The sequence below is a fragment of the Sceloporus undulatus genome, chromosome 4, assembly GCF_019175285.1.
Source record: "Sceloporus undulatus isolate JIND9_A2432 ecotype Alabama chromosome 4, SceUnd_v1.1, whole genome shotgun sequence".
Classification (NCBI taxonomy): domain Eukaryota; kingdom Metazoa; phylum Chordata; class Lepidosauria; order Squamata; family Phrynosomatidae; genus Sceloporus; species Sceloporus undulatus.
In genome coordinates, this window is record NC_056525.1 from 137382536 (window position 1) to 137407328 (window position 24793).

Consider the following 24793-nt stretch of genomic DNA (forward strand, 5'->3'; position numbering starts at 1 on the left):
CTGCATGTCACACCATTCAGAATCCTTAGCAATACTTTTTTTCACTAATGCTACTTGTAAATTGTAATTCCCATACAACACTGAGTGTAATGCTAATAGACGTGGCATAAACAACTGGCAAAATTGAAATTATATCCTCAAAATACAATAACATGCACAACCTAAATGTATTGACATATACATAGTGAAGATTTGGTTAAAATGTGATGTTTTTAAAGAAAATGTTTAAAGAATATTTTTTTAATATTCAAATTTTTAATTTTTGAAAAATTAAAATTTTGAAACTTGAATTTTAAAACATTCTGGGGCCTCTCCTTTCTCCTCGAACTGAGCTTCACCCCACTCCCACCATCATTTAAAGCAATTTAATAGGGAAGCAGATGAATGCCACAGCCCATTTCTTCCAAAAAGTAAATGTTTGGGGAGCAATGATGTCACCCCCTCTTAGGGTGTCACCTGGTGCACTCCGCACTCCCCCCAGTGATGCCACTGGCTTCTTTACACTGTTTTTGAACTAGGTTCTATTCAAATATAGTGAGTTGTTCCAAAGAAAGCTCTGCCAAGATTACACTACTTTGTCTCATAAATTGGTGTACAATAATCAAAACTAGTCCACACAGCTTGGCAGCCAAACCTTTTCCTTGCAGCCCCTGGTATTCATATGAAAGGAATTTCTTCTTAAAGAGAAAATAACCTGGAAAATGAAACTTTACCTTCCTAAACGTTAGGTTTCTAAATTATCACAGACTGCAGAAGAATGGCCTGCCCCATAAGGCCCACACAAGAGTTAGATAAACTGTTGTACTGTATTGCCCGTCCCCACCTCTTCTCCGCCTTCTTGCAGTGTCCCTTTTCAGCTATTCACTTTTAAAGGTGGGTTACTATTCCTACTTTTCTTTCTGTAACTTCCCCCCCCCCCCCAAGAAGCTTTTTAGATCTCTTAAAAGTTGTGGTGATTGCTTTGAGTTTTAATACATTAAAAACATACCCCAGGCAATATTTAGCCATTGCCCTGAATATGGTTATAATGAGCTTCCTCTATATTGCCCTCAGATGCTTAAGTTATCATGGCACTGAATTTGGAAGGGGGATGGAATGGTAATTATCTGGTGGTGGTGAACACTTTTTAAAGAAAAAGGATAAAAGGAGAAGGAACTTGTACACAGAAAATAAGATGATCGATTACCAGTGGCATCACTGAGAATCCTTTTAGTTTTTTGGTAAGAGAGAGGGAGAGATGGATACACAGAACCAATTCCAGTTGCTGAGACATCTGAAGCATGTTGTTGCATATGTCTGAAAATGTGGCCCCAATATAGTCCTTATTTCTTAAAATAAATGAGAAACATTCTAATTTGGATCAAAGTTCCTGAGCTAAATCTCAAAAACTAGGTCTGAAGAAATGAAAGCATTCCCCCTCATTTGGAAGTATGTAAGAAGCATCTGAGATTAATGTAATGAGGGCTTTAATCACAGTATAGGAAGAATGGAGCTGAAACAGCAAATTATCCATAAATGATTCCCAGGAATATCTTTTCTTAGATGTTTGTACCAGGAAGAAAGACATTTAGTCATGAAGCAACCAGAGTACGGTAAGTAATATGTCATGCTTCCTCTTTTTTTTCTGGCAGCTGCTCTGATGCGGAAACTACAGCTGGCATGAAGAATGTCTTGTTGGTCTCCATGAAGGACTTAAACACAAGCAACAAAGGTAAAGAGTGGGGAACAAAAATAGTTCTGCTTTGTGTCAAGTATTTGAAAAACAGACCAGTCCTCTACAGTCTGAATAGTTCAGAGACATTCCAGAAAGGTAAATCCTGCTAAATCTAGTGTACTGTTTTCACTATAGAAATAGGTTCCATTGTATAATACAGTACACATGCTTTCAAAATGATACAGTCTTCTCAGTCTATAGCATAAGCATGTTATGTTGAACTATGGGTAAACTTGCATCTGAAGCAATGGGCTGTAGTTAATGAAAGTATACCAAATAAAACAGGTTAGTCTTTAATGTGGCCTAAGACAGTTTATGACTAAGGCCTGTTACAGACTGCCCAAATAAAGCTGCTTCGGGTCTCTTTGGAGGTATGCTATTTAAATGATGCATGGGTCCTAAGAGTCCAGAGGTCGCGCCAAAGCCACACTCCATTCCTAAGCACTGGAGTGCAGCTTTGGTGCAGCTTCCAGATTCTTAGGACCCATACATCATTTAAACAGCATACCTCCAAAGAGACCTGAAGCAGCTTTATTTTGGCAGTCTGTAACAGGCCTAAGTTTCTCATATTGTACACTTTTAGTTTTATACCAAAACGGCTATATCAATCAAATCAAAAGCATAATCAAGCATGCTGGCAAAATCAAATGACTATAGCAAAGAGTTAGTGAGGCTTTATATGTATTTTTTAAGATTCCTATTGTCCACACAATGTATGCTTTTAGACCTTAATACTGTAACCCCTATTTAACTCCAGCAGATTATCACTATTGAAAGGTATGGGGGAAAAGAAAGCAAATAAATTTTAGTCCAGTTGTTCTTATAATGGCAAGCATGAATGGAAATAATACATGGAAGAAGGAGACAAATGGCAGCTAATCTCTTAAGTTAAGCAAATGGAACAGGTTCTACTGCTCTATCTTATGTGCTGGAGTCATAGAAGTTAACTATGATTCATTATCAGCTATAGTCCTTTACAGATTCCTTATTCTATCCTTTAGGCAAGATTAATTTTTGTGCCCAAAATTGTTTTAAACACTGGACTAGTCATAGAATCTAAAGATTATGAAGATTTGTGTTCAGTACTTAAGACCAATGATGTCTACTAATTTTATCTTGTTTTTCTAGATGTTACAAAGACAATGGTTACATATGAAGAATAAGGAGGCATTTTAAAACCTGCAACATTATTAGTCATCGTGAGAAGATGCAGTATATTTAATTATTGTTTCCACCTGGGACACAGACATATGAAGATGCCTTATAAATGGGACCACTGGTCGATCTAGCTTAGAATTGGTTACTCTGGCTGACAGTAACTCTTGAGATCTAAGACAGAGGTCTTTCCCAGCATTTTTTACCTGAACCTTTAGCTGGAGAGTCACCTGTGGAATGCAAAGCATATACCTTATTGTTATAACTCACAGTTCTGCTAGTGAACAAGACTCAGGCTGCAGATTCAGAGAGAAATGTGCTAAAGGGACTGGTCTTCTTTTTCCTGGCCCACAACTCACAGAATATGTTCTCCAAGGTGATGCTGCCGAGTGGGGCAGGTGAGGCTACTGCCATGGGAAGGAGAGGATGTGGGTTAGTTAGCTGCTACATTTTTCTCTGACTTGAAATTCTTAATTTCTTTTGGGTGGAGGTTTATAGTATAATCTTCCCCAACCCAATAGACTCCAGATGTATTTGATTTCAGCTCAAGTGATCTTTCACTTCTGCTAGACCTAATGGCAGCTGTGATCTAAAAGACCTGGAAAACACAAAGTTAAAAGAATTGTCTTTTCATTAGTCTCTGTGGAGAAAGTGTCTCTTCCTTACCTTAGATACCCCTTACTGTGGTAGCATTTGATAGATAACTTTCCCCTACAATTGTCTTTTTCATTTAGTACACAGAAAACCTGTCTCAAAAAGGTAAAAGGATCATATTTTGAGGCATAATTTCTCTTTACTTACCTTTATTGAGAGCATTGCCCTTACAGAATCAGCAGGAGTGGATGTTTAATGGTGGATGTTCTTCTCAGAAATTTTGGTCAGGAAGGGCTATAAAGAGAAACTTAAAAGACAGCTGCTATATTCATTTGTTCTGTGTTCTCCCTGTTATGTATCCTATTCAGTTCTAGAACTGAGGATAGAGAGAGAGTCTGCATACCCTTATATATGAAAACAGAACTGCCAGTCTTATAAACAAAATGCTATTGGACATTTGCAGCAAATGGCTACTACTGACTGTAGTGAAAATACTTATTTTCTGTCACCTCTTTTTATATTGTTGGGAGCAGAACCAGAACAAAATTGTTGGGAGCAGAACCAGATTCTAAGTGAGCATAAGATTCTGACACACTGCAGTGCCTCACTCCCTATATTCCAGCTTCACCTGGTTATGACTGGCTAGAGTCATAACAGTTTCATGAATTATTATGAGTGAGCAGCTTCTTTACTGCATCAAGATACTGCTCTAGCAGCACACAGAGATATAGGAATAACTGTATCCCAACAAACTGGCATACCAGAGAGAGGATCAGAGAAAATAAATCTATCAGTTACATTAATTTCATTTTTTTCCTTTGAATCAATTTATTATCCCTGTTACAATCTGAACTGCTAGCAGTGTCTGACAACTGTCACCTAAAAACCTAATCACCCGTGCTTACAATTTTTCACTTACTTCAGGATTTTTTACATGTTTTGTCCTGGGTTTTTAATCCCACTTTATAAAACATTTTTTTTCCTGCTGGGTGTGAGTGGCAAACACATAAAAACAAAGGCTAATAATTGATTTGTGGTCTCTTTCATCCACAATATTTTCTCATTGTCTTCTTTCACGGCAGCAAAAAACAACAACACAGAAGGCTTTTGTGATTGCTAATATATTCCATCTTTCAACAAGAAAGGCATGATTTTAATATTCTTTAACAATATGTTAAAATTAGCCAGGTAGTCCTCAGTGTTAATGAAGTTATACAATTTACTGATCTGATACATGGGTACGGGTTTGTTAACCTTCTTCTGCAAGAATTTTTACACAAGCTGGCTATAAATCAGAAATCAAACACTAACAGCTTAACTTGGAACATTTGTAATGGTAGACTGTGGGGGAAAAGTAAATGCTTGTTCCAAGAAGTATGTTTTCCCATGGCTCTTTGTTTGAAGAAGTCTACAGCGGAAAAAATGCAGAATTGGCTGGGTTTGTTGCACTGTTTGATAGACAAGACATAGTCTAATGGCAACAGCCACTACAGCTGAGGCAAATGAGCCTATTTTCAACACAGCTGCTTAAAACGTTTGAGGCCAAACGTTTCTCCAAAAATTGGAAACATGCTATTTTTCCAAGTCCAATGACATCAGGCTACAGTCGGATTAAGTCTCATTCACAGACTTCAGTCACAAAAACTTGTAAATGCAAGGAGAAAGCAGCATTTTTTCAGTCTTCTAGAATCTGGGAAAAGGCTACATAATTGGTGAGGATCCCACACAACATGACAAATAAAGTTAGGTCTCAAGGCCACAACAGTTCTCAGTATAGGAGAAGGTGAGGTTAGTCATTAGATTCCATAATATTCATATTCCATACTGCGTCTTTTAGTGAGCCGCAAAGGTGGCTTTCTTCAAGCTGAAGTTTGACCAGTTGATAGAAAGTCGTTGCCTTGTTTGTCTGGCAGAATCCAGGCAGAATCTGCAGGAAAAATACATATTAAAAACTGTAATTCATCAAAGCACGATACTGTTATCTTTAGTATCTCTCTGATATGCTATGATGTAAAGTATCCAACATAATAAATTGTATTCTAAAAAACTATTAATATTTGAATAGAGTTGCTTTTGACTTAATGTAAAAAGATAATGAAAAACGTTAACATTAGACTGACTCCCTTATATGAAATGCTTGGGAGCATAAGTGTTTTCCATTTCAGATTTTTTAAAAAAATTTTATTTTGGAATAAATTCATAAGGAACATACATAATGAAATATCTTGGCAACAGGACCCAAGTCTAAACATGAAATTAATTTATGTTTTGTATACACCTTATACAAATAGGCTGAAAATAATTTTACGCATAATATTTTTAATACTTCTATGCATGAAACTATGTTTTCTGCAAAGCTGTTACTATCTCGGTCACCCATGTGGATTTTAGAGTACAGTCCGCCCTTGCCTTACACAGACTTTGCATATGGTGCTTTGAGCGTATGCAGTCCGCGGGCAACAAGGGAGAAAACTGCATGCAGGAGCGCACCGCCATAACAATTAATGGGACTTGAGCATAGGCAGTTTTCCCATACAGGAGTGGGGCGGACAAGGATGGATCCCCCACATATGGGGAAGGCGGACTGTATTTTGGATTTTGGAATTCTGGACAGGGGATATTCAACCTGTTCTAACTGTATACAATATTTGAAAAACAATGTTTGTTTTTTAGGGTAGGGCTCTTCAAATTACGATGCAGCCTCTACAGCTGTCAAACCTGCTACTACATAATGGAATTTCAGTGATATGCACAGGAATGGTAATTCAGCACCATAGTGCAGGTGAAGGACCCAACACTTACCCCATCACTGGATATGGCCTACCTTGGCTTAAATCTTAAACCTTAACTGTACTAATCAGCCAATATCCCTTGTCATTAATTTGCTTGCAAATAGCCACCACACCCAAACTGGAAAAAACACCTCTGAGCATTTCTTGCCTAAAAAAACGGTATGAAATGCATGGATTGCCCATAAATTGACAGGCAGCTTGAAGGCACTATAGGGCGAAAGAGGTCTAGAGGTTTGCAGTAGACCTCCTCCTAAAATGAGGCCCTTGGCAGATGCACAAGAATTCTGACACCTGACACTGTCCCAGAGATGAGTGTGCCAATATAGTGCAACTTTTCTGAATTTTTTAGAGTACGAGCCAAAATGTTCAGTACTCTCTGTGGGAGCAAGAACATGAAGCTAAAATTCTAATATTATTGTAGTCAATGAGTAGTAATATTTTGCTGAGCTTGCAAACAGATAACAGAGGTTTCTGTTTGGGCCGCAACAGCAACAAGTGCTGTTTACATGAGCCAAATAACCTAAGACTAGTTCACTTTGTTTCTTTTGGTATCTAAAGGTCCATCTAATATGTTTGCCTCATGCCAGACAGGTTTCCCAGTTCCTGCTCTATATTATAATAATAATATATTCATACAAATAGTAATATTTTGCAACGTCCCAAAGCAGATATCTGATATTTCTGTTCTGGCCATAATAGCAAAAAGAGTATTGGCTTACCTCTTAAAATATTCCACTTCCCGCTCTGTCTCATCCATTTCCACGTTGTCTAGGTCAACGTCTTTAGGCAAAAACACATCATCTGCAAAATTATATTGTAGGAAGAAAATTAATTTCCAATAGCTTTTTCTCACTCACATTCAATAAGACAAGTAAGCAGGAAAACCTGCATTTCCAATAACTTTTTCTTCACTTCTATTGATGCAGCCAGGGCTATCATATCACCTCTTAATTGTCTCTCCTCCAGGCTAAACATGCCCTTCTCCCTAAGTCTCTCCTAACAGACATAGATTCTAGACCCTTCACCATTTTGGTTGCCCTCCTTTGGGCACGCTCCAGCTTGTCAACAGTCTTTTTGAATTGTGATGCCCAGAACTGGACACAGTATTCCAGGTGAGGCCTGGCCAAAGCAGAATAGAATGACACTATTACTTCCCTTGATCAGGACACTATACTTCTGTTGATGCAGTCTAGAATCGCATTGGCCTTTTTAGCTGCTGCATCACACTGTTGTTTTCACACTGCAGACAACTAAGCCTGTCTCAGCCAACAGAGGCTCTCATACTAAACCAGCCCTTTCAAGATTTGATGCAGTGTTACACCGATCCTTTTTCTGTATCTGATTCCCACAGCTGTTTTACTGCTTTATGACACTGGACTTTTTCCCCTCATTTATTTTTATTAGAATATTTCAACCCTGCCCTATGTTAAAAAAAAACCTCTCAGGATGGCTTACAAGTATAGTTAAAATCAAGTAGGTTAAAAACAGTTTAAAATAAAAAATCATTTAAATAGACTTTAACATAATAATAAGCTAAACAGATTCAAAAGAGTTTAAAATTATGTACTTTAGTATTTAAGGTAAATCAATGACGCCCAAAGGCTTTGATGAACAGCCACGCTTTCACTTTGTGCCCAAATGAAATCAGTGTTTATGCCAATTAGTTCTCCAAGAGGAGGCTAGTCCACAGTTTAAGTACCACAACCAAATAGGCTCTCTCTCATGTCCCAACACATGTACTCACCTCACTGTTGGGACACAGAGGAGACCCCCACCCCCACAAACAGTGTCATCGGGCATGCACATATAGATTTTTTTTCTAACTGTAATTTTGGCATCTACCTTTAACCTTAGAATCTGTAAGTTATATCTTTACTTTCACTTAACCTTGGCAAAGACCCCTCAGCCATACATAATACTTATCACCCAGCCACATCTTTTAAAAAAAATATTTACCACCACAACCAAGATCTGTGTTTCTCACTCCAACATCATGCTAGCCTGTTTTGCATTTCTATTACATTTCACATCCCGTTGCCCAGTCCTACTGGATGTGTATAAATGTTTATCAAGATTATATTCTATGCATCTGAAGATAGGCTATTAAGTATCATAAGGCTCCTTTCTCTTTTTGCACACTTTTTTCTTACATTTATATTCTGTCTTTTCTCCAGTGAGCTTTTCCTCTTGTTTCGTCCCCACAACAGATCAGGCTGAGAGAGACTAACTGACCCAAGGTCACTTAGTGAGCTTCATGGCTGAGCAGACACTTAAACCTGGACCTCCAAGTCTCAGTCTGGCACTCTAACCACTACACCACACAATGTATTGCATTTCAAACATATGCTCTCCAACTGTCCATCATAATCCAAATGATTCTCAGGTATCTGACTATGTATTTTTTTTTAAGCTATGCTTGTGCATTGGAGGCTGACTGAATGAGATTACTGGTCCATCTAGCACTGGATGTTTTTAGACTGCAGCTCCAGTCAGCCCTAGCTAAAACAGTGAATGGTGAGGAATGATGAGAAATGCAGTCCAACCAAATCTAGAGGCCACCACATGCCCATCTTTGTTCTAGCTTAATGTTTACACTGCCTGGCATTACAATTTTCTATAGAAGAGTGTTTCCAAGCCAAACTGAAAATGTCAGAAAGTGAAGCTCAGACTTTTTTTGCACGCAAAGCTATAACCCTTCCCCACCCTCCATCTACATTTGTACATAACTTTTAGTTTGGAGGCATGACAATTCTCCTTACTTCTGGTATTATTTTTGAGGGTTATCAGAGTGACTGGAGATAATTGAGGAAATACTGGAATTATTTAAACCAAGCCAATATGTTTATTAAATATAGGCTTACCAATTGATGAGCTTCCTTTGTCACTTTTCTTTTTGTTTTTCTTGCTCTTGCCTTTTGGCTGGGGAGAATCTTGTATCAGCATCTTATCATGCGGTTGCTCACTTGGAAAAAAGGAGCTTCTCACAAAAGATGATTTTGCTACCGGATTCATTTGCTTAGATTTATTAGTGCTTACTTTTTTCTCCGCTTTTTGGGAAACAGCAGGTGATTGCAGTTCTGTGACTTTTAATTTAGATTTCATTTTGTTTTTTATTTTAGGCTGACTATCTGTTCCTTTGGAAGGCTTTTTCAACTGTTGAGCAAACAGCTTGCTTATCTGTGTAATTTGCTCTTTGTTGTTATCTTCTGTGTGATTATGCATTATATTAAGAAGCAAAGAAAGGGGCTCGTGTGATTTCACTGTCATCTCAGTGTTGAAGAGCAGCTGTGAGTCTCTATCCTTGATTGGATTACATGGCTCACAGAAATTTTCAGAACCTGGGTCCTTATCAACTTCATCTGCTTGTTTTGACAGAGCATCAGATGACATTCCTCTTTTTTCTAACAGCTTACTTTGAACACTTCCCGGGGTGCCTAAGGAAGGCTTTGTCGTTACCCCACAATTCTGGGTAACCACTTTCATTTTATCACAGTTGGTACTTGTTCTCTTTTTCTTTTTCTTTATGGCTTGGAGCTGTTGTGTCTCATCTCCTTGGTGTTGCTGTTCAAGCTGCTGCTGCGTTTCAGATTCTATTTCAACCTGGGACTTTTCTTTTAACTGTGAAAGCAACCATTTGTTTTTATTTTAACAAATGCAAAAATGACACATGCACACAAAATGGGATAAACACAAAACAACATCATACATTCAATATTTCCTACTGTGGCAGTAAATTATACACAGGTACCAGCTGAAGCACAATAAATAAAAAAATAAAATAAAGCTTTTCTTTATATCCTGCTTATTTGTAAGAAACCATCAAAGCGGCTTCCAACAATTAATATAATACAGATGTACAGAGATAACAATAATACAAATATATACAACCCCCCTTAAAAAGGAATTAAACCGTTCTAAGATTAAAATTAAAACATTAAAATCAACACATTTATATTAAAACCACACGATATCATAGCGCAAAAGCAGTGAGCAAACTCATCATGGCCGGGACTGTACAAATACAGAATACTCCAAGCATGGGGAATCTATATGTAGCTGGGGGATATTCCGGGAAGGCCTGCCGGAAGAGATAAAGAACATCTTTTGACTACTGGAAACAATATAAAATACCTAGGCATGTGGGCTTTATAAAAATTACATTGTTGTATCACATGAAGGAGTACCAATGGAAATAAAATGAGATCATGCTATAAACTGTAACATCAATATGACATTTTATTAAATGATGTCTTATTGCATAAGCCTCAACCTCCCCTCTCTTTCTCTGACATTTGGTGCCTGTGATGGAATGCTTCCATGGTCCTCTAACTGCAGTTTAGTATTATACTCAACAGCCACAGACTGTCATAATGATGATTTAGTGAAACATCTTATAAACTATGTTTGAAGGTGGTTTGTTTCAATAAACTATATTTAAAACTGATCACCATTTGATTGGGGTGTGACATAACATTACACTGCAATTAAATATAGAAGTAAAAGTCTCCAATCTCATTTTTTCAGTCATGCTAGAGCAGAGAGGAGGAGAGCTGAGAAGTCCAAAGTACATTCAAATAATAATGAACAGTCTCAGGGCCTGTACAGACCAGCCCGATAGGCCACCCTGTGGGTGGAGTTAGGGCACAGCATCCACACAATCCGTGCCCTAACCCTGCTCCCAGGGTGCCATTTTGGCATGCATTGGGCCACATGGCACACTTCATGATGATGTCCTGAAGGGGCATCATAAAGCCGTACCACGGCTATGACGCCCTTGGAGGGTGCAAAAAGGAACCACTTTTTGCACCACCTTTTTGTGCTCGCCGGAAGCCAGATCAGGGCTGCGGCGTGTAGTGGCCATGGCCCTGATCCAGCCAGTACAGGGGCAGCTAGATGCTGCCCATCTATACAGGCCCTCAGTCTCTAAGCTCTGTTTGAATAGCTATATAGCTTTAAAAGTACAATGGCTTAATTAGCTAAGCCCTCCATGATGTCATCCTTCGGCCTATGAGGGAGTGAACAGGCAGGCCCAGCTCCACCAGGGCTAGCCTGAAGATAGAGGGCCCTTTCTCCATGATAACTGTCTTCCTTCAGCCTGCGAGGGAGTGAACAGGCAGGCCCAGCTCCATCAGGGCTAACCTGAAGAAGAAGAGCCCTCCCTCCAGTCCATCTGCCTTGGTCCAGGCCTCAGAGGGAGAGAAGAACCACTGGACCTCATTCCCTTTCCCACCACCATTCCCTTCTCCTTTTGTGTCGTGTCTTTTAGATCGTAAGCCTGTTGGCAGGGAATCGTCTAATTAAAACTAATAATTGTAAGCCGCTCTGACAGCCTTTAGGGCTGAAGGGCAGGGTATAAATATCATAAATAATAAATAAAAAATAGAAGAAACTAATCATAGTATATCTGACAAGTATGTCTGTCTAGAGCAGTGGTCCCCAAAGTGTGCTCTTTAAGGGATTTTGGACTTCAGCTCCCAGAATCCCAGACGGCCAACATGACTGAGGCTTCTGGGAGCTGAAGTCCAAAATCTCTTAAAGGGCGCAGTTTGGGGACCACTGATCTAGAGCAATACTGTATTCTCACAGAGGACACAGACATAAATGTTTCCAAAACTAAATATGTAGCCTTAACCAAGGTGGATACTGACGTAAACTCAAATAAAAACAGAGGCATACTTCATATTATTAACAAATGCATACAACAAAACAATTCTGACTAATGAAATACAACCTTGGAGAAAGATTGCTTTACCTTTTTCCTGTCAGGCATTTTTCCCACCTACTTACCTCCACTTGGATTCCATATGTATGTAGAAAGTATACAATATCTGGAACTGCACCAGAGATGTGCAGTTTTGAGCAGAAATTTTTCAGTGAGCAAATGACTGAATACCTTTCCTGCAGCTGTTCTAGTCAAAGCACCCCAATGAGACTTCACAACGTGTACAGGTGTTAACATGTTAGAGGTGTTTGCTCTACAGTCTGGTATTGCTTAATTTTATACACTGACAAAGCCATTTAATTCAACATAATGACTGAATTAAAAACATTTTGGCCCCATTTCCGTTCAAAAGATGCCCGAAGCAACTTACAATTAATAAAATGGAAAAACCTCAAAATAGTTAGAATGCAGCACATAATATTTTTTAAAAAAATTCTGTTCACTAATTCAATTTCCAGAAGAGTTAAAATTAGATTCTCAAATCCTTCCTGAAATAGAGGGTTTTCCCTGTGTCATGAACTCTTCTATATTCTTTAATAATGGAAAACAACTGAAATATAAAGAATATTGTAATTAAAATATAAAGATACAATAAAGAGCTAATTGTTTTCATACATTATATTGACCTTTCTAATACAGATTTAAGCTTACCTTCTTTTGCTTATGCCTTGCTCTTTTAGCTGTCCGTGTGCTGCTAACTGGCTTAGCCTCAGGGCTGTTTATAAACTGTAGCAAGTCCTCTACTTTTCGATGATCAACAACACTTTCCCTCTCTAGGATCAGTTCTGATTTTCTAGGTTGTTCTTCTTTCCTTTTTGTTAAACGCAAACGGAGTTTTTCTCTCATTTCAGCATAGTTTCTACTAGTTGGTGCTGCTGGTGGCTGTTGGAATTTAAAAAAACAAAAACAAAAAACAGTAGCAATAAAAATAGCACCAAAATTCCATGTCTCTTCAAAAAGTCAACATTCAAATTAAAAGATACTCCGAAACAGATCTAATACAACATTACACATTCATATAAACAGGACAGACACAAAGCTTTAATTTAAACTTAATTATTTCTGCTAAGATTACAGTGAATTTCAAAGTGATTATGTTCTGGAAGCACACTGTCTCCCAATAACGCACTCATTAGCAGCTCCAAAAGCATATAAAACTAAAAATGGGAGAAGTTCAAGAATGCCTATAAGAAAGTACTAGATCAGAATGTAGCAATAGCAAGTACATTTCTATACCGCTTATCAGTGCACTTAAGCACCCCCTAAGTGTTTTACAATGTGTAAGCTAATTGCCCCCAACAAACTGGGTAGTCATTTTAGCAACATCGGAAGGATGCCAGGCTGAGTCGAGCTTGAGCCCTTGTATGGTACTGAACTTGCAACCTTGCTGTTTGTGAGTGAGTGGCTGCAGGCTCATTTAACCACTGTGCCACCATATGATGAACAGCACAATTCTCCGAAGTAAAATGGTGAGGTTAAGCAATCATGAGAAACTTTATATAAATAAAATATACTTTTGTTAAGAATCCTTATCCTTTTATCACTTTTGAGGGGAAAGGATGTATAAACTCTAAATCAGAGACAGGAATCATGTGGCCTTCCAAATATGATTGTGCTGTAATTTCTAGTGTTCCACACCATGGGTTATGGTGAGACAAGACTACTAAGAATCAAATATCTCCTTGGAAAAAAAGAGTACATGGGGACCTAGGCTTCTTCCTCCTTTCAGCACAGTACTATTACAAAGCCTCTTTTAAATATAAAGATACAAATCTTATTGTATAAAAAATGAGGATCACTAATAGTGTTTCATAGATCTGCCCAAGAATCCTGTTCTTCCAATTATTTTAGTCACCACAGAATTGTCAATCCAAGGAGTGGGAATGAACCCAATTGCTATATCAAACCTGTTGATCAGGTGCATCCAAGACAATTAACTGATTAATTCTAGTTCATTCAGCATGTTTTACAAACACAATTCAAGCAGAATGTAAAACTAGCAAGAAACTACTTACTCCTCCATGTCCAAAGAATTCACAGTAGCAACAATCACAGTATTTTCCTTCTTTTTGGTTTGTAGATGTTGAGGTGCTTGAGCTGTGTTCTGAACAGCTATCATAATCTTGGCTGTCTTCACCATCATAATGTGGATGATCATATATATCACTGTGTTCACAATGCTGGCCCTCACAGTCAGGGTCACTATATTAAAGCAGAAAACATATATTTTGACCAATTCTAGAAAGCAAGAATGAAAGATTAACTGAAGCCAACACACCATATATCTCACGAGGTGGGCCCTGTGCTGCAGAAATGCGGTCTATCATACAGAAGTATATGCCACAATAAAATTGTATTTAACGCCCCTAGCATGATCCTTGCCTTTTAGCGCCGTTGCTCCTACTGGGAAGGCCCCGTCACCACTCTGATATGAAAACAGGGTGCCTGGCCAGGTGCATGCAGCCAGATGCCCCATTTCTGCATCAGATGTGGCAACAGAGGGCTTCCCAGTAGGAGTGATGGCACTGAAAGTTAAGGAATGCACTCCAATAACGGGTCTCCAAGCCAGCCCGGGGACTAGCCCAGGTAAGCAACTGGGTCACCATAGCATGGGCTCAGTTTGTAATTTCCTGGCCCACTTGCTCAGTCAAAGTCACCCATGTCTACAACCAAAATAATCTGAATTATATAAGACGACAAAGAGAAACAGCAACTATGAGCAAAAAGAGTAAAGGTAATGATGAACAATAAAATCTCACCTGCAAACACTTGATGAAGTACTAACCAAGCTCTCTTTGGTTGAAGGAGATGCAACTGTTGTTGAATAAAGACCCAAACTTGTATCCACAAAGCTGGGAGCAGTGGTGATAGCTCTGGGAAATGATGGAATATTGGAGCCTGGGAGATGGGGGGTAGAGGCTGGAGAAAGCACCACAGGAGAAAGAGAAGACAGTGGTGCTAAAGCAGTGGGACTGTTTTGTGCTACAGCTGATGCAGAACATCTGTGATCCTCTGAACTGATGGTATGGAACACATCACCTAAGGTAAGAAAGGAAAATTGCCCAGATTGTTTAAATTAAAATTAAGCGACACCTTGACATCAGTGGTATTCTAAAATCTACAGGTAAAATTTCACCTCCTGAACTTTTTTAAAAAGTCATAGTAATACATTCAAATCAAATTGCAGAAAGTTACAGCTGGTCATTATCAGCTTACCAGAAAGAAAGCAGATTTTCCTGATTCTTTTTTGTTTTGATAGATTTGTTTTAAAGATGTTTTTAGCTTTTATTTTACAAGCTAGTGGGAATTTTTTTTAAAATTCACCATTTAAGGGATTCTAGTAAAAACAGAGGTATGACTAAGCATGGGGATGGCAGCTATTAAAGAACTAGAGAAGACCCAAAAGAGTAAAGATATATAATTAAGCACAAAAGTTAAAATCATACAAGCCATTGTACAGTTTGCCCTTGCCTTACGCAGTGGATCTGTTCCGGACCCCGCCGCATAAGGTGAATTCTGTCTATGCTCGAGCCCCATTGGAAACAATGGGCCTCGTGCGCGACCGCACGGGACACCAGCGCCCATTCATTTGAATAGGACATGCCGTCCCTTGCATCACACACGCGCCCTGCGGCTTGAGCGTGTACGCTCAAGACCATGTAAAGCACGCCCGCGTATAACACGGGTGCACTGTATTCCCTATTATCATGTATGGATGTGAGAGCTGGACAGTAAATAAAGTGGATAAGAAGAAAATCTATTATTTTGAGATGTTGTGCTGGAAAAGTGCTGAGTATACTGTGAATGGCCACAAGGGCAAACAAATGGATCCGGTGATTAGTGGTGTGGGATGTTTGTTGATTGATTTTTTACGCGAGGAGAACAGTTGTGGGACTTTGTGAAACTGGGAGGAAACGTCAGGGTTTGCACAAGTGGGGCTGAAGGATTGCATGTAGCCAGCAGACTTCAGGTTCTCCACTCCTGTTTTCATATTTTTCATTATTTAAAAAACTCTTGTCTAGAGCCTCCTGCACAAGATCAACATCCTACGCTAGTCAATTTGAATTGAGGTTGGAAGAAGGAACATAAATGGAAGCTTTGCTTCACCTGAGCTCTCAGGTTGACTAGTGCGTGAAAGGGGGAGTTGGCCTTTCCAGGCACATGTGCCCACTGCTTTCAGGGTGAGTTTTAAAAATTAAAAGCACTACAAGAGGGCATGAGAAGGGAAGAAAAATCAGCCAGAGGAAGAAAACATGATTGATTCTTATAATCCATGACACAACCAAACGTATACACATATTCAAAACTGCTTTTTTGACAAAAACAAAATATTTCAGAGTTCCGTAGAAACGTGGGAAGTACAAGAAAAAAATCCTCATATTTTGAAACATCTGCCATATCTGGAAGAACACTGTAATTGTGAAAATGTTATGTAAACTGCTTTGTGAGCTTTATTAGCTAAAAAAGAGCATAGCAGGTATATTGAATAAATAATTACCTAGTGATGATGATCTTTTAGATGAAACTTTAAACTGGTTGTTACTTGATTGTACTGTAGTAGCAGTGCATGAGACTGAAGATGTTGCTGACGATGTTGCCATAACTACTTTGTTATTGTGCATAAAAGCATCTTGAAAGTGATACAGACATTTTTTCTTTAATATATTTTCCTTCTTCTTGCTATCATTCACTATCATTCCTTCATTTTCTGTTGTTACAGGAAGGGCATTAGCAGGTGATATAGCAGGTGATGCTATCATATCATTTCCTTCAAATGGAAGAAAAACACAAGCTAGCTAAGTAATTTAGCATACTCAGAGCTGCTGTAAAGCCATTTAAATTAAAATACTGCATTATGTGATTACAGATCAACTTCCTTAATCTAGGATTATAAAGCAGTTCACATATGAAAGCTAACCTTCAAATCCAACTTCCTGTGACAAAGGTATTTAAGATTAGGGAGTTCATTTAGAATTTCTATTATTTGCATAATTATATTTTAAAAGTTTAAGAAATTAAGTCATAATATTCACTAGGTCCCCAGAGATTCAAGAATCTTTTCATGTTTATAGTCTGTTTTTTAAAACAGAAGCACTGTTAACTCATAAATCAGCTAGACTGGCTTTATTTTGCTGTATGAAAGAATCAGTCTTCTGATCTATTTGATCACGTCAAACATTTGTATGGAAAGAAAACGAAATGGGATTGAGAAGCATTCCACACCCAATAAAAACAAAGGGGGCTTGACTTAAGCTTGCACATTTTTAAAACCATCTTATTAAGAGTTTCTCTGATAAGAAAAACAAACTCTTGAGAAAGTAAATAAATAAACAATCACCCCAACTTATGTCTGGACGTTGAATCATCACATTTACCTGTCATGTTTAGTGGTGAGTGATCCAATACAGTATCTGTGGTAGATACCTCTCCCATCCCTACACTCATATACGAGAGGCCGAGATCCAAGCTGGTGAGAGGGCTGTTGCTGACCATAAATGTTCTCAGGCCTGTTACAGACTGCCAAAATAAAGCTGCTTCGGGTCTCTTTGGAGGTATGCTATTTAAATGATGCATGGGTCCTAAGAGTCCGGAGGTCGCGCCAAAGCCACACTCCATTCCTAAGCACTGGAGTGCAGTTTTGGTGCAGCTTCCGGATTCTTAGGACCCATGCATCATTTAAACAGCATACTTCCAAAGAGACCCGAAGCAGCTTTATTTTGGTAGTCTGTAACAGGCCTCAGTGTCAGAAATGAGTTGAATTCACAGTTCTTTGACACACCAAAATTCCTAATTATCCATAATTAGTCATTTTGTTGCTGACACTGTTAAAATGGCAGGTATTTTGAAATATCTACCAGTAGATCCCATTCTACTTTCTAGCTAATTGCCCTAATACCTACTTGATCAGGGTTTTTTTTGCAATTATCTTCAAGGATACCATGACCTAAGGTATTTCGTAACATTTAAGTCAGCAACTAACTGCCTTTTCAGACCAAGGCATATAGTGATAGCCAATATAACTGGCTCTGTGAAATATTACTAAGATTTCTGAAAAAAGTTATCACTGATCTGAAACTGAATATTCAAAATACTGTAGGTAGAACTAGCAAGTACATGGAAAGGCAATTAAACAGCTATAACTACAGAGCTATTGTTGTAGCCAATCTTGGGTTGAAATTAGATTTATCAACTTTGCAAGGGTGTGAAAGGTGGATGTGATTGTAAGAGATATATGATTAAAGATGGCAGGAATGCCCCCTTCACCTCTTCCTGGGATAGTAGGGGTGCTTCCTCCTCCTTCACCACCTCTTGGAGTGCCACCTCCACCCATGCCAATCAGATTTGGGGCCATGGCAACTACAGCTCCAGCTCTTCTATTTGGAATGACTTCAAAGAAGCTTTACAAGCCAGAAGTTCAGCTGTAGAGAACTAACTGGTCCAAGTTGGCGTTCAGCTAGCTGATTCCAAGATGTGCTTCATGCACAGTTGGTGACTCTTCCTCTTCCCCCACCCATCTTACATCCCTTGTCCAATGGTGTGTTGCCTGAAATGCTCATCTTTTCCATGTAGTACTGTTTGGCATTTGATGAGAATGAAGAAAGATTTATTTCAAGCTTGTTCTTATATTATTGATTTAGGATCACATGATCTTGTGGGATGTAGAGCTGAGACAAATTCATTCTCTCCCTTCCCAGTGAATATATCCATTTATTGGTGAGCTAAGAACAGATCTTTAGTTATATAACTATTTATTTTTTAAACAAATTACTGAGGAGTAAGGATGCAAGCTACAGGAAAAGGGATTCCACCTCAGCATTAGGAAGAACTTCTTGACAGTCAAAGCTGTTTGACAGTGGAACGCACTCCATCTGAGAGTAGTGGAGCCTCCTCCTTTGGAGGTTTTCAAACTGAGGCTGGATGGCCATCTGTCAGGAGTGCTTTGATTGTGAGTTCCTGCATGGCAAGGGGTTGGACTGGATAGCCCTTGTGGTCTTTTCCAACTCTATGATTCTATGAGATTCTCCTGTGGTTTAAAATAAATTATTGACAGCCACAAGGGACAGATTTCAGTCAGAAACATGGTGTTTCCACAACTGTTATTGATTTCATTTTTAAAAACTACACAGGAGAACCTAACTATGACTCACCTATGTCCTATCTGGTTTGCAACAAAAGCTATACTAGACAACAATTAGCATGGAAACCAACTAACTTTTAAATAACTTTGCTAATCAACACTTTATTCTTCTTTTCTAATTGTATTAATATGGAAGTGAACATTATAATTAATAATTTCATTATTTTGTGAATATGTTTTGTAGTTGTGTTGCCAATGATGATGGTATGTACTCTCATGAAGTCTTTGAAAATTCAGAGCTATGGGAGGAATATTCCACCTACTTTTCTATACATTTTCTGTGATCTAACATTCTTTAATTCTGTTTAAACAAAAACAAATGGCATAGCACTACCAGCCTTGCATTCTCTAACCTGTACTGAACTTCGTACAGGAAACGAGGGTAAGAGAGAGCGAAAACAGAGCTTATGTTTCCATATCAGAAGTATTTACTGGCTCTAGAGAGTCATTTGGGCTGTTACATATTTGTGATTTTGTACATATAAGCCAAAACATGGAAACCTTCGTGAATTAAGATAAAGTGCAGCAAAATACAAATACTGGGTTCTTGACAGCACAGAGTATATATTTATTCCAAATAGGATACATCCAAGTTACAGGGCCAAAATTATCCTTGTTCTTTGTGAGCATGAACAGGCTTGACCACATAACAGCCTATAGCAGTCAACTATGCTAACTCCTTATTTCAGACTTCAAGGCTCCCACGGACAGATCCTGTAGTCCACATCTTGATTTCATTGTTCATTCACTGAATTCTGCAATAACTGGTATTGAAATGAACAAGTCAGTCACTCACTGTAAGACTGATCTGGATGTGAATTTTTGTTTGTTGTTGTGTGCCTTCTAGACATTATGGCAACACTAAGGTGACCTATCATAGGCTCTTCTTGGCAAGATTTGTTCAGAGTGGTTTACCTTTGCCTTCCTGAGGCTGAGAGCCTGTGACTTGCCCAGGTTCATCCAGTGGGTTTCCATGGCTGAGTGGGGACTCAAACCTTGGTCTCCAGAGTCATAATCCAATAGTTCAAATGTTAGTACATTTCTAACATTGAATACATGTTGCCACTTGAACCATCACTTCATTGAATATGGTGTACAGCTGGACAGTTCCAGCATATTCATGCAAAGATCATATTGTGAGAAGCTCTTATTCTAACATAGGAATCTGGAAAATGACAGCAATGGGTAGTACCAATGTCCTGGATAGTCCACAACAAAGGATCCCAGAGAAGGACACAGGACTAATCAGAAGGGCTTTAGCAATGAAAACAGGGTGCTGGATTATGGCCATTATATATAAGATTGTACACTTTTAATATTATTTGCAATGTTGCTCACCAGCATCGTACAATACTCCTGTAAAACAAGGCTGTCCACAACCTCCCAAAGGACTTTCTCAGCTGTCGCGCCCAGATTGTGGAATGGCCTATCAGATGAGATCCGTCATATTACCACCCTAAACAGCTTTCCTGAATAGTTTCTCCAGCCATCAGAAGAACTCTAAGAACTCCGACCGCACTTTAGTCACGGTCTATTGTTTGCTGTATAAATTTTTTAATTTCTTTTATTTTTATGTATGTTTTAATTCTTACATCGTTTAATTGTATTTTAAGAGGGGGATTAGGGTTTTTTTAATAAATGTTTTTTTAATTTTTGTAAGCCTCCCCAATTGCATCTTGTAGAGGGGTGGGATATAAATTTATTATTATTATTATTATTATTATTATTATTATTATTATTATTATTATTATTATTATTCCTAAAGAAGAATATGTATAAAAGTAGTGCGTATTTTTTTTTACATACTGACTGACTGTATTCTATTTTCAGAAAGAATGTAATCCACCATCATTACAAAAAACTTAATCTCTACAACCGAGAAGGAAGGAATAAAAAGTAATGGATAGAGCACAGCTAACCATTTTTCTACAGTTTTCTACCTTTTGTATCTACTGGTAAATGCAGCTATACTATAACTATAATATCCAGAATAGCAATGTCATTTTTTAAAGAATGAAACAGAATTATACCCTCACCAGTAAGTTCATCTTGCAAAAAGTTGGAAGCATACCAGTTCTTCTCATTCATGACTTCTGATTCCCAAATGCTTAAAAATTCAGAACTCTTCCAGTCTGTAGTACTCCCAAAACCACTTGAATAGATATGATCTTGGAATGATGTATTGAGTATTTGCTGATGGTCTGTATGATTCTGAACCAAGGCCTACATAACAAATATATGTTTTAATTAGATCTCTGTTTGTTTCCATCTATCCCAAAATTATTACGCCTACTGAGGGAAAATGTGGCAACTGAAATGTAAATACTTCTATGTACTGTATGGCACTAAGGGAACAAATGTCCAATGGTCATCCTTGCAGGGTGATTCTCAAAAAGTAACACTTGTAAGCTATTTTTCGGATGTGACAATGTATGACTTGAAGGAAGGTTATATGTGGAACAAGGTATTCTCCATATGGCTCTTCTTTCATATTCATGACTTCTGATTCCCAGCTCATTCCAGCAACATAATCAGTATGTTGCTGGAATGAGCTCTCACATAGTATTTACAAAGAGAATGGTGAAGTAATTTTTTACTTCATTTTTGCAGTCTATGGTATATATGCCTAAGCAGGGCTAAATAAAATTTTTAATTACACTCTTGAATAATGTTAATGTCAATAAAACCTAATATTACAAAAAAAATCTTAACTTTTTAGCATTTTCTTTCAAGAATCAATGTTTCTAATTTTAAAAGTGCTTGATTAATTGGTTTTTGTAAAAACTATAAATGTTATCTGACAATGACCACAGAATCTTTATTACTGACAACAACATTTAATAACATCTACTATACGAACTATTTATTTTGAGCAAATGAGGTTATGCAGGACATTTCCTGGAAGTATGAAAAAAACTGCTTTGAAAATATTACCTTATTCTGTTCCAATGGTGGAGCAGTATAAAAGGAAGTGTGGAGAGTAGGAGATAATTGAGGAACAGTAGGAAGTGGTATTTGTCCATGAATGTGAGGATAAAGATGAAGGCCAGGATGGGTAGGCTTTTCTGGAATCTTAAACTGGTGGCCAGCAGGAAGACATCTCTGTTCACTGTCTAAGGAAGAGGGGCCTGGGGTTTCCTGTTTGCAGATATGGCACTCACAACAAGCTGGTACTTGATCAGCCTGCCAGACATGAAAAAGATCGTGCAATTTTAAACAGCAAGAGTAAAAAAAAAATTAACTTTTAAAAAGATAATTATTTAGCTGCAGTGGGGCCTTCCTTTTTTTTCCTACTGCTTATCATCTTCTGAAGCATTATCATGCTTTCTAATGAGTCATCTGATCTCATAATATATCCAAAGTACAACAGCTCTCATTTAGTCATGTTGGCTTCTAGAGAGACTTCAGCTTGATTCGTTCTCCAACCCATTTATTTCTCTTTTTGTACATGATTTGGAGGAGAAAATCAAGGCAGAACTTTCACTAGAAGCCAAGATGACTAAACTGACACTGTCATACTTTGGACATATCATGAGAAGACATGACTCATTAAAAAAGATAATAATGCTAGGTAAGGCAGAAGGAAGAGGAAGAACACATTCTAGATGGATAAACTCAATCAAGGAAGCTGACTTGACAGCAGTTAACAACAACCACCAGGAATGGATATAGCAGGGATATATAGTAGACATGGTAGCTAGTCTGGACATGGAAAAATACAAATTAGGATAGCAAAGATATTATTGGAGGAGTGAATACAGACAGAAGGTTGCAGTAGTCAAGGAGAGAGATATCCAGGGCATTGACAGTTTTAGCTTATAGGATATGGAGAAGGCTGGACTTCCAAACTGATATGCAGTGTGATATGTCTTGGCATACAGGGAAAAAGGAAGATACTGCATGTACTTGACCTCATATATAAGTCAAGGGCAGGTTTGGAGGCCAAAATTATGGATTTTGATATGACCTGTGGATAAGTTGAGGGTAAAACCTAGGGGCATGTAACAAAGGATCTAAAGGATCCCTCCCTAACTGTCATCTTTCGGCCTCTGAGGGAGAGAGTAGGCTGGCCCAGTTCCATCAGGGCTAGCCTGAAGAAGAAGAGCCCTCCCTCCGGTCCATCTGCTTTGGTCCAGGCCTCAGAGGGAGAGAAGAATGCTGGACCTGATTCCCTCCCCCCCTCACCATTCCCTTCTCCTTTTGTGTCGTGTCTTTTAGATTGTAAGCCTGAGGGCAGGGAACCGTCTATTATCCCCTCTGTTGTAAACCGCCGGATTCCCAGTGATTGGGCGGTATATAAATAAAACTTATTATTATTATTATTATTATTATTATTATTATTGTGGATGAAGCAAAGGAAAATGTTGCTAAAGAATTTACAAAATTCCTGCAGACATAACTATTTGTGCTCATATTAAGGCTGGATGGATGAGAGAATAGAAGGGAGTCAGTGAGGCTGATTAAACTCTTGCCTTTCACTATATACTGTATTTTAACTCATTCATGTATATATAGGCTCCATACAGACAGGCCAAAATAAAGCTGCTTCGGGTCACATTGGAGGTATGCTGTTTAAATGATGCATGTGTCCTAAAAGTCCGGAGGCCACACCAAAGCCTGTCTGTATGGGGCCTGTGTGTGTGTGTGTGTGTGTGTGTGTGTTAAAATACAGTACTTACATTGACCCAGGGATAAGTTGACTCAGATTTTTTGGGTCCATTTTTTAACCTAAATTTCTAGACTTATACATGAGTATATACAGTAATTAAAGATAAAGTGTCTCTTTAAAGATAGAGATTCTCTGCTCTTACTAATTAATGTTATAGAAGATTTTATGTTAGTTTGCAGGGGGTTGGTCCCCAACATAGTACACTATCTATGCGAAGAACAGATTTTAAATCCAGGTCAAGTGAGTTTGGGTATTATTAGATCAAAGTTATCTAAACCTTTTCCAAAATTTCATTATCTATAAGAGGTTGCACAAACCTCTCTGAAAAACAAGAGATAGAAAGCTAAATATTAAGGGGTGTAGAAACAATGATGAGATCAAAACCTGGGGGGAGAGGACTTTTTTTCTGTATAAAATTTTAAAAGAAACATGGAAGAATGTTACTTCAAAGTTCAAGTATAGTAGTCCTACAAACTGAATCATCTGTACCTTCTGAGTGGGGTATGATGGCACAGGACTGTCCCTTTTGCTTTCATCCTTTCTTATCACATTATTTCCTTTTATTAAATCACTTTCTTGAATTCTTGGCAGATGACTACTCCTCTTATCAATAGGTTTGTCAGCATCTCCTTCTGATGAACTGCTGCTAGTGCTGCTACCCTGGGGAGACTAATATATAGTGTAAAGGCAAAAAAATTACATTCCACTGAAGTTCTTATTTGATAAAATAGATTCATGAAACATATTGCAAAACAGGAGTACCTTCAGCTTTAATGCTGTGTTCTTGACACAATCATTCAACTGTCTGTGGATTCCACTGGCATTTTCTATGTCAGCATTATCACAGTGATTAAGGGAGTAAAGAGTCTCAAGTTTTTCTGATACTGATTCAACATCTTCATTTTCAGTATTACTGTGAAGAAAAAGCCTTATTTCTCTAACATGTACAGTAAGCCATGAAGTAAACAATTCTGAAATGAAATTGAAATGAACAATTTCCACTGGTTTA

The 24793-nt window shown here is 38.2% G+C and overlaps 2 protein-coding genes across 10 annotated transcripts in view; one reads left to right on the forward strand and one right to left on the reverse strand.

Moving 5' to 3' along the window:
* ECSCR (endothelial cell surface expressed chemotaxis and apoptosis regulator) overlaps positions 1-3445 on the forward strand; it is a 13402-nt gene extending 9957 nt beyond the window's left edge. For all 4 annotated transcript variants that reach the window (XM_042463476.1, XM_042463477.1, XM_042463478.1 and 1 more), the window contains 2 exons: positions 1632-1711; positions 2843-3445. In XM_042463476.1, coding sequence (XP_042319410.1) covers positions 1632-1711; positions 2843-2877 — 115 coding nt within the window. In that variant the 3' untranslated portion in view covers positions 2878-3445. The remainder of the gene's footprint in view (positions 1-1631; positions 1712-2842) is intronic.
* A 1123-nt stretch (positions 3446-4568) lies between these two features.
* FAM193A (family with sequence similarity 193 member A) overlaps positions 4569-24793 on the reverse strand; it is a 49368-nt gene continuing 29143 nt past the window's right edge. For 5 of the 6 annotated variants that reach the window (XM_042463471.1, XM_042463473.1, XM_042463472.1 and 2 more), the window contains exons 6-16: positions 24547-24697; positions 24274-24453; positions 22050-22298; positions 21152-21338; positions 16476-16745; positions 14737-15016; positions 13993-14179; positions 12629-12859; positions 9117-9873; positions 6975-7056; positions 4569-5390 (exon numbers count right to left, since the gene is read on the reverse strand). In XM_042463471.1, coding sequence (XP_042319405.1) covers positions 5297-5390; positions 6975-7056; positions 9117-9873; positions 12629-12859; positions 13993-14179; positions 14737-15016; positions 16476-16745; positions 21152-21338; positions 22050-22298; positions 24274-24453; positions 24547-24697 — 2668 coding nt within the window. In that variant the 3' untranslated portion in view covers positions 4569-5296. The remainder of the gene's footprint in view (positions 5391-6974; positions 7057-9116; positions 9874-12628; positions 12860-13992; positions 14180-14736; positions 15017-16475; positions 16746-21151; positions 21339-22049; positions 22299-24273; positions 24454-24546; positions 24698-24793) is intronic. The other variant, XM_042463475.1, reaches the window with a different exon arrangement.